The 10985-nt window shown below is 33.2% G+C and overlaps 1 protein-coding gene across 1 annotated transcript; it reads left to right on the top strand.

Annotated features, from left to right (window-relative positions):
• Positions 1 to 1095: 1095 nt before the first annotated feature.
• LOC144972521 (ras-related C3 botulinum toxin substrate 2) lies at positions 1096 to 10685 on the top strand. The gene is made up of 5 exons (XM_078913828.1): positions 1096 to 1443; positions 2088 to 2159; positions 5894 to 6011; positions 8293 to 8355; positions 8783 to 10685. The coding sequence occupies exons 1-5, from the start codon at positions 1409 to 1411 to the stop codon at positions 9074 to 9076; spliced, it is 582 nt and encodes a 193-aa protein (XP_078769954.1). The 5' UTR covers positions 1096 to 1408; the 3' UTR covers positions 9077 to 10685.
• The last annotated feature ends 300 nt before the right edge of the window (positions 10686 to 10985 follow it).

Genomic DNA, 10985 nt, shown 5'->3' with positions numbered 1-10985 from the left:
TGCGATTAACCAATGTGCAATTAAACGGAGTCGACTGTATTTGTGTTGTTCGAATGTTTGAACGGTTTCGGTAGAACTGCCTTATGACTATAATTACTTTTTTTTTTAATCAGAAATTAATGAATTTCAGATTTAAACAGTTTTATTAATAAAATGGCGTGTTTAGTTTAGCTTTGTTTTGTTTTTTTTTTAAAGTAGAATCGCGCAATTCCCAGCCAAAATGTGGTACATATGCTTTTAATACTTTAAGCTGTATAGCTTTTCAACAGACAGCAACACAACATGTTGAATGAGACATGCGCCTGTACTGCGCTTACTTTACTTCTTGTTTTCTTCTTCTTTTTTTTTTTTTTTTTTTTTTTTTTTTTTTTTTTTTTTTTTTTTTTTTTTGGTCTTTTCTTTTTCTTCTGGACACAGTGACAACGCTCTTACCGGCCAGGTAATTGATTTCTACCCCAGTAAAAAGAAATATGTGAGCAAAGAGCCCTCTCCGGGAACTCCATGTCATGGGGTCAGTGCCAGTGCCAAGCTCAGTTGGTTGTGCGAACGCTCGCTGTCCTCTCTTTCCCGGCCAGGCGGAGGGTGTCGTGTCAATTGGATCCTGAGTTTTACAATGACCCCGTGATTTTTTTATTCTCTGTTTTCATCTGGCACATCTCCACTCCCTACAATATGTAATTAAACATATTAATTATGTCATAACGAAACGACCAAAATCGATGTCATGGAAATACTCTCTTGTATCCACCCCCACCCCACCCCTTGCCAATCTGGCGTTTTCATTGCCAAATATAAAAAAATCTTCGTCATGTCAAAATTGGTACTTTTTGTTTTTAAAATCACTGAGTTTACGAATTTTTACCACCACAATGAAAGGTAACATTTAAAAAAATCAAGACACACTATGGCAGCGGGATAGGAAAAGATTTATTTCTACTTTAATACGCATTTTAGCAGAAAAAAGTGATAGTTGGAACAGTTTGGCATTATTCTCAAACGATTTGGCATTTTCCATATCTTATTTGGCATTTTATTCTTTTGCAAAAATTAATCTGGCATTCTTGACTGCCTCTTACATCAATAAAAACAGAGACTGTTTTTAGTCGCAGATATTTGCTGATTCACCCGAGAACATGATTTAAATAGATGATAAAAATAATTTATAGAGTTGGATAATTTTATTTTGAAATAGATTAGTGATATATTATTTCGTTTTCATTTCCTGTTTTTTATCATTCTAAGAGGAAACGCCTATTTTCGTCCCTTCTAAATTTAGAGTGTCTCCTTCCTCCTATAAATTTTGATCGTCGTAGCCATTTTAGTTAGAAGACAAGTATTTACACATTGGATAGGTCGGCGTTTTACATTTTCAGTCATTGAAAGGGTTTCAAATTTTTAGTAAACAAAGATGCAAGCCATTAAATGTGTTGTTGTTGGAGATGGGTAAGTCTTTTTGACTGTCTCTAAACTACGACAGGTCGCATGAACCAAATTTGTTTTTCTCACTTCCTGGACTTGTTTTTTGATGTTTTGTTTTTTTCCTCATTTCTTCTTCTTCTTCTTCTTCTTCTTCTTCTTCTTCTCTTCTTTCTTTCTTTCTTCTTCTTCTTCTTCTCTTCTTCTTCTTCTTCTTCTTCTTCCTTCTTCTTCTTTTCTTCTTCTTCTTTTTCTTCTTCTTCTTCTTCTTCTTCTTCTTCTTCTCTCTTCTTCTTTCTCTTCTCTTCTTCTCTTCTCTCTTCTTCTTCTTCTCTTCTTCTCTTCTCTTTCTTCTTCTTCTCTTCTTCTTCTTCTTCTCTTCTTTTTCTTCTTCTTTTTCTTCTCTTCTTCTTCTTCTTCTTCTCTTTCTTCTTCTTCTTCTTCTTCTTTCTTCTTCTTCTTCTTCACTTCTTCATCTTCTTCTTCTTCTTCTTCTTCTTCTTCTTCTTCTTCTTCTTCTTCTTCTTCTCTTCATATTCTCATTGATGATGATGGTGTTGTGCTAAGCTAAAAATTGACCGATTATTTTGATAACCAAAACAAACAGTATTGTCTATTGGTAATGGTAACGAGAATAACATTTTTTAAATCTCACTTTTTTTATTCCACAGAGCTGTCGGTAAAACATGTCTCCTCATTAGTTATACAACAAATGCCTTTCCTGGAGAGTACATCCCAACAGTGTAAGTACAAAATGTGGGAATAAAAAAGTCGTTGTAATGAACTATAATGGTTTTTGTACAGTGCATGCAGAAGCACCCAGTGGTGACTTATTCAGAATTATGTTAATATTAACTAAAATCTGCTTCATTTTGTCAAAATCCAAGAGAGTACTGAGTACTCCAGAACCCCCACCCCCTTCCCCCAATTATTTTGTTTTGTTTTTAATGAGCATCTGGATGTTAACTAATACAGATAATTTTAATTCCCTCTATTATCTCCTTTAAATAATAATAATAACAATAATAAATTTAATAATAATAACAATAATAAATTTAATAATAATAACAATAATAAATTTAATAATAATAACAATAATAAATTTAATAATAATAACAATAATAAATTTAATTATAATAACAATAATAAATTTAATAATAATAACAATAATAAATTTAATAATAATAACAATAATAAATTTAATAATAATAATTGATCATTATTGTCCAGAAAATTGGAAATCTACTGGACGTCGGCAAAGACCAACATAACCTTAAAGTTTTTGTTATTTTTATTCAAGGGTTTTTGGCGATTGCAACACATTTAGTAGGTCATATAGGTAAAAAAGAAGAAAATGGAATAGTAAAAAGTTCTAGAATTACAATTAAAGTACCCAAGAATAAGTAAGACAAAGAGGACTTTGTTCAAATAGTGAACAGGTGTATTTTCCAAAAGCTTACTACCAGTGTACCTAGTACATCCCTTCTCCATCGCCATCTTGTGTCTCCCATATTATTACCTTTCCGCCAGATGACCTCTGGTTTCTTTTTCTGGTGGTCTAAAAATAGTAACAATATGGTCTGATGATATCCAGCATTAACGCACCTTATGGTCGAATAATCACTTCGTTATAGTAGAGTCGTGTCTTCATAGTTGTAGGCAAAATGAATATTATGGATCTTTTTGTATAGATAATGGGTAAGATGTTCAAAAATAAAATAGATGGCAAACATGATCTGCATAACAATGGCATATGGTTTTGACATAGATTTAAAAATGTATGAATAAAAATAAAAGATTAATTTTTTAAAATAAACATGACACTATTATTGAATGTAAATCCTGGTCACTCATTCATATCCTTATTTCATTCCTTAGACAGAACTGCAGTCAAGTGGCATTGGTCAATTTTTTAATTTTTTGTTTGTTTGTTAACATATCTGTAGTTGTTGACAAGAGAAAAAATATTGTCTTAAATATTTTGAATTTGTGACAGGTAATTATTGACCTGATAAAAAACTTGTTTGATACTGATAGACCTGCAATATCATTTTCATAATTAGATAAATTGAGATTACAGTATGCAATGTTATTCAAAGTCAAAGAAGGTTTACTCGGAGATCATAGCTATTATACTGAAGATCAACAATAGGAAAGAATAAAAAAGAGGGGGTGGGTCCAATTGGAGAGATATACAAAAAATCTACATTTCATTTGATGAGACTGAGTATTATGCGCTGTCACATGGTATTTCCACGAATCATTTTGATATTACTTGTCCATTGTCATGTGCTCAGATTTTAACCATATTTCACACCATGGGGTTTTACACCCCAGCCCTATGTTTTTCATCAATAACTTTTTTTATTTTTTGAGCTAGAAAGTTGAAATTTTATGTAATCACCAATTGTTATATTAGAATTTTGACCACAAAGTCATTTAAATCAGTATGATATATTTTGAGTTATATAGGTATAAAATGTCTGATAAACTGGCATCACCGGTCCGTCTTTCAGGCAAATTGATCCCCGTAAACTTCCACCCATGCTCGAGGTTCTACCAGCGTCTATGTAGCTGGTCAATGAAGTGTGTAATTTTGATCTATCTAAAATATGCTCATTCTTTTGTTTACACGCAGACAATTACAATGATAATACATAAAAATTATAGTTTCTTGTCCCATGTAGCTTTGTTGTATCACAGCTGTTGCCCAGCACTGGCTTTGTCAGTGAAGTGTGTTTATGAGTATGAGTAATATACTCCTGTTTACAATAATTATTAGGTCAGTTTTTGTCCACGACAACTAAATATACATTGTCTTCGTAGTGGTTACCATCATCATCACCACCATCTCTCTCTTTATCTCCAGCTTATCTTAGAAACTCTACCTTAACCTTGCCACTGGCAAAGGAGGAGGATAGGTGAATTTTAAAAGACAATTACCATTAATTAAAAATGAGCTTTTAATCATATGAAATCACAACTTAGTTGATCAGATTTGATAAAGAGCAAAGATGTGCAAAAGAATATAAAAACAATCTGGAATAAAGTCTCCTTAGTCATTCTTAACGAATGAAGATTCAAATATATGCACATGACACTTGACTACCATCTAAAGTTTCATTCATGGAACTGCATTCTCGTAAGCCTGAATCTATAACTTTTCTTTCTGATGTCCTTTTTATTTTTTATAAAGTCAAGTGAAAAATAATCCTCAACTCTACCTCATATCCCAATTCCGAATTGGGTTACAAATGAAGAATCACGCCGTGACTGTCAGTTCACGTTCGACTGTCAAGAAGGCTGGACGCGTCTTGTTTTGTCTATTTAATGCAAACCATTGTGTTACTTTTCCTTATTCTTATTGGATTTTTAATCTGTTATTAGACCTGTGACATATCAATTCCCAGTGGAGTATATTATTAACAACTGTGAAAGTGGTGCTTAATGATTTAAACTTTTGAGGAAATGTTTTTTTTTTTTTAATTACTTAGAATAAACGGATAAAGTTGAAGATTTGAATAGGGAACTTTCTACCCCCGCGAGGGAGAAAACTTAAACAGTTCCCATAACATCTCCCGAGGGAGTGTTAACTCATACAAAAAACCCAGTTTCTTCTCCCGCGTGAGAGAAAAAGAGGGGTAAATATGGAGAATGCAAAAAAGACAGTAGAACATATCATAAAAGAAAATTAGAATCTAAAACAAAAACAATTGGAAATGAGGCAGTTAATCAGGGGCCATCACATTTGGTGAGCAAGGAAACCCACGCCTCAAATTCGGAATTGGGACAACTAATTGTGGAAGGCTTCAAGTCACTGACGCATCTATTAATGACTAATCACGACTCAAGTGAGCCATCGTCAAAGAAACATAAGCCGAATGAGATCGAAAAGGGGGAGAAGTCACGCACACTATAACCGCAACCAGCGATCTCGACGAGTTAGAGATTCTCGAAAATGATATGGTATCCGAAGATGAGAAAGAAAAAGAGGTGGAAGAAAGTGAGGACGAAGATGAGATTGATAATGAAATAAAAGAACTGGAACAGTTTTTTAATGTACCGGAATCGTTTGGTGAAGACATTCACGAATCTGTGGCAAAGATAGTCAATAATGGAGTGTGCGCTAATGTCAACAGGGATAAAATCAAAAAAGTGTTGGATAAACACCTTTGCCCTAAAAACACCCCAACCTCAGAGTCCCTCGAATTAACCCTCAAGTATGGCGTATACTGCCTACTTATGCAAAATCTAAGGACACGACGATCAATAACATTCAATTGTTAATGAGCAAAAGTTTAACCATAAATAATGCTCAATTGAGTGGAATCTTGTAAAGTTCATTCAGTTAAACGATGATTTATTATTTTTGGTCTCTATTTTATTGGATGTCATTTGATTTGAATATTATCCCTCATCACTTTACTCAATACCCCTCTTATGACTGTACCTGTCTTATTTGTCATTTATCCATTAGATTTGACAACTACTCTGCCAATGTGATGGTTGACAGCAAGCCCATCAATCTGGGCCTTTGGGATACAGCAGGACAAGAGGATTATGATAGGCTGAGGCCTCTATCCTACCCGCAGACAGTAAGACTTTTCCCATATTTTTTTAATGAGTTGCACTTCCCTAAAGTCATTTCTATGATCAAAAAGAAATATGGAAAGAGAAAAATTGGAAGCTGGCAATAAAGCAGTAATATAATGTATGACACAGAGTTCAAGAGAGAGAGAAGAGAAAGGTTTCCTTACTAACATTAGTTTCCTCAGTCAGGGATTGAACCTATGGCCTTTTGTCTTTTTTTGTTTGACTGGTTTTCATAGAAGGAATTAACACTTTTATTGTTGAATACATATTTCCGTTACTCTCTGCCATTGTGAGATACATATTAATGCATATTTGGACATTACCATATGAATCGGTTTCAACGTCATCACCCGTTATTCAGTTACTTCTCTTGGTTCAACAAAGGTAAAAGTCCTGTTTCATGTCGGTAAATTGATATCTCAAAAGTTTTTTCTTCAATCGGTGATGTTCTTTTCCTACTTTTTCACTTGATAAGAATGGTAAACAATGACCGTGGATGGTGACAATTTTTAGACATGATTCTGATTCTGAGAATTGTAAAATGTGGTCAAGTTATGAATTTGAGCAGGAAAAGTCTTCTAGTATTGAGTCTGTGTTGCCAGATACTAGCTCTGGGCAAAGGAATACATTTATCCTATTCAGCTGATAATTCCGGTTGGTGTGTTTTCAATCAGCTGATTCTAATGACAGCCATGAATATCATGGGATGTGTCTAGTAAATGAAGTGAACTATAAATCTATTCTAAAGAATGGTATGATAGGCAATGAGTTGAGTTTTAAAAACATGGACACAAATGGGTTTGAGACTTTTGACTATTTTAGAATGTTTTCTTATCTACTGAAGCAATGCAGCCAATAAAGGATGAGACATGTCGATTTGCACCACAGGCTCAAGATTCTCCTTATGCCCCTTTCCCCAGTCTGTGCTATGGTCATTATACAATAATATAACTTTTTCATCTTCATACACAATAAAATTCTGTGTCTATGAAATTCAGTAATCTTCCTCGGTTGTCTTAGCAAATCAAAATCCAATATGTCGGCCATGTTACCTGGCCTAATTTGCACACGTTACTTCTCTTGTCGGGAACATAACCTGAAAGTTTCATGGCGGAATTCTGTGTCATTTTTGTGATATCTAATTTCTTGTGGTAAAATCACATTTCATTTGTGCAAACCCTGAGCAACCAAGGTTTTTTTTTTTTTTTACCTATCTGAGCTCAGCAACAAAAGTGTTAATACAAGATCAAAAGAAAAGGTAAAAATTTAAAAGTAACAATCCAGTTTTAACGTGACAGAATATAGCAGACTTGTTTTGAGAACAAATCCTGAATAAATAGTCGAAAGTAAAAACTGCATATTTATAATTTATATTGTGTTCTGTATTATTTTAATGAAAATTCAATAAAATTGGTTTTATTGAATAGGAAGTTGGAAAACATTCTGATTTGACTGTTGTGATTGAAAAAATACTGTAGATCAGTAAAACGAGTTTAAATCCATTATTCAGTGGATATTGTGCAATGTAAATGCTCAAATTTATAAAAAGGCACTATTGGCCTGTGCCATGCGTTTAATATAAAAGTACCGAATCATGTCTGCTTTGTTCTGTATACACATTGGGCTGTTAGTGGCCAGGGCAGTTCTGGCAGTGGTGTTTATTTTTTGAATTTCCTCCTCTGTAGTGCAACATATGCTGCATAATTTCAACAATAGAGGGATAGTTCTTCAAGGCTGACTACAGGCAATGATAAATATCCGGGCGCAAATTGCTGCTCACTCATTTTTTTTTTTTTTTTTGGGTTTTTTTGCCATTTTGTTGTGTAGATAATGCTGCTATTTTTATCATTATTGTCACCATAACAATTGCATGTTAGAGTCGATCACACCTGGAACTAACATGCGTGAAACTGATTGATTCTGGATAACTAAAGTCTGTGTCCCATTTTTCCCCTGAAATAAAGAATTACTAATACATAGCTGCAACTAATATCGTGAATGTCCCGGTTTGGCAATCTGGAGACAATTTATAAAAACAAAATATTGGTCTCTTAAAATCTTATTGACCCTTGCATGTCCCAGGAAACTAAAACAAGGAACAGAAGAAAAAAAAGCTCTTAATCTAGATTATATTATATAATAATTCAAATGCTGACAGAAAGAACCATTTTCTTTTTTGTCCTGGGTTTTTGTCCTTTGTATCTGTGCTATATTCTATATATCATTATACTTCACAAATTATCAATTTATATTTTTATTTTTATGTTTTTATCTATTCAACAGGATGTCTTCCTTATATGCTTTTCATTAATCAGTCCAACAAGTTTTGAGAATGTGAGAGCAAAGGTTAGTCATGATATTTTTAAATATGCTTAACATTTTGACTCATCAATGCTATAGACAGCTACTATCATAGTTTGCTGAATATTACTGACAACTACAAGTGCACAACTTTTTTTAAAGGTTCTCAATATCTAAAGTACTGCCAATTCATGTATCTCAATAAAACCTTTCTTGATATTTTTTCTTGCAAGTAGAAATTAACCTGAGATTAAATCTTAGATGTGAAGTAGATGTGGTAAATAGCAGGCAAGCAATTTTATATGGTCCACAGATGAGACACAAGATGACTTCAACCTGCCATATTTTATATCAAAATGGTCTTGTGTTTGTTTATCATTGCCTTTTTCTATGGAGATGATTTGTTACACTTACTAAAATATTTCTTTCTTTAATTCTTTGTAATTTTATTTTTTAAAATATCATTTCACAGTGGTTTCCAGAAGTAAATCACCATTGTCCAGCTACTCCCATCATCCTTGTCGGCACCAAACTTGATCTGCGGGAAGACAAGGAAACACTTGAAAAGCTTAGAGAAAAGAAGCTATCACCAATCACCTACCCTCAGGGGCTGGCCATGGCCAAGGAGATCAACGCTGTCAAGTACCTAGAGTGCTCTGCCCTTACCCAGAAAGGCCTCAAGAATGTGTTTGATGAAGCTATTCGAGCTGTGCTGTGCCCCAAACCCAAGGCCAAGAAGAAGCGAAACACCTGTATGCTTTTGTGAGCTGTTGGTGTCTGCATCCCTCTTAATTATTAAGAATTATATAAAGTTTTTTATTGATATACATACATATATAATATTGCAACTACATGATATCAAATCAGTAACAACATGCAGTCATTGGTTGGGGTAGTCATTTTATTTTTAGTCGTTATTGATTTCAATTAATTTTTATTTATTGAACGTTTCATACTTTATATTAGTTTGGCATTTCCATTCTTTTCTGATTATATATCTTGTGTAAATGAAATCTAGCTAATGTGAAATACTTCTTCTGTTGTTTTTTAATGGAGATGCCTAGACAACTGAAGGACTCATCAAAGAGAGATTATTTTCCAGAAATGATGAAATATAATGAGACCTATGAATGCATGTTGTTATCTTGTAGCTCTGGTTTCAAAATACCACCTGTTTCACAAACAGAAATACACACACAAACACATATATGAACAATTGGAAAAGAAAAAAAAAGAACCAAATTAAGTGTTGCAAGTGCTGGCATTTCAATATTTGAGACGCAGCATTTAATGTTCCAAAACTTTGTTATTGTTAAATTTTGTTATTTTTTTTTACATGTACAGTCCAGTTTATGTTACGTTTTTAATCTTTTATACTTTATGAAAGGATTATTGTTTCAGTCAGCTATTGAATGTAATGTCACAGGCTGTCTTTGCCCTGTACGGACTGTCACTCCTTGTTTAAAAAATTTATTAAAATATTATGAGAAAAAAGTTAGGGCTTTCAACAACATAAGTTTCTGATTACGTATTCAAGAATCAAGAATTATAATGTTTTAAAGAATGGCACCTACATGTATGTATAATTGAACTTAGTGAGAGAAATGATAAAATTAATAAAATTAGAAAAGGCTACAATACGTTGGTACAGTTTGCTTGAACACTAGAAAAAACTGTCCCACAAGCTTGTTATGATAAGTCATTTGGCAAAAGATCACACAGATATATTTTTTACCATTCGTCATACACATGTATTTGCATGTTATGGTTGAGAACAGTTGAAGATGCTGTTGTTAGTTTCTCAAGATAAGGCCTCCCATAGTGGGCTGGGAGGCACTTACTGTGTCTTCTATCCCCCTATGTCAGTTTTCCAAATTGCTTTCTGTGTTTGTTTTGGAATGAGATTACTTAGTTTTGTCCTGACCTTGGCTGTGAGGGAAACAGTTGAATGTATAGTTATAGTTTTGGGAGATGATATTATTTTCCTTTCAAATCATCTCTCTGTTATGTATTGTTATTTTTTTATTTTTAGCATATGGTTTGTAAACATTTGAGTGTATTCCTCTTAGTCTTAGTGGGAGCTTGTGTTGGTATCTGGGTGAGACTTTTAGGTGATCTCAAACTAAGTACTTTGATAGTGTGCTCTTGGAATCTACATCTGTTTCCTATTTGAACCATTTCCACTTTGTCTTACCTTTTCTTGGGTGCTTTAATTGTAATTCTATAACTTTTTACTTTCCCATTTTCTTCCTTTTTACTGGCACTGATATGACCTTAATATGTTGCAAGCGCCATAAAACCCTTAAAAACAAAACAAGATAAGATTTTTACTTTTAAATTTCTTCAAATGAATGCTAAGCAAACAATGACAATAATAAGTGTATTATAGTGTTTAACAAAGACTATAACCGTACTCCTTTTCTATATCTTTTCTAAGGACAAAAAATTTATATATCAAACAAATGTTCTCCGATGATAAGGTATCTTTACGAAGGAGAAAGATGATTTTAATTTGTTGTGTTTAATTTTAAATTTATATTTAGGAAAGCAGGGTAGGCTTCAGCACCAAGATATTACCAAGTTGGTCTCCCTATTTTGTTTATTAATTTATTTGTTTATTTTTATTTTTCAATCTTTTCTTTCTCCTTTATGCTAATGGCCTCATGAAATAATGT

Source organism: Berghia stephanieae, chromosome 5 (genome assembly GCF_034508935.2).
Source record: "Berghia stephanieae isolate SIO BIC M18660-M18661 chromosome 5, UCSD_Bste_1.3, whole genome shotgun sequence".
Taxonomy (NCBI): Eukaryota; Metazoa; Mollusca; class Gastropoda; order Nudibranchia; family Aeolidiidae; genus Berghia; species Berghia stephanieae.
Note: the sequence above shows the minus strand (reverse complement) of the source record. Positions and strands in the feature narration are given on the sequence as shown.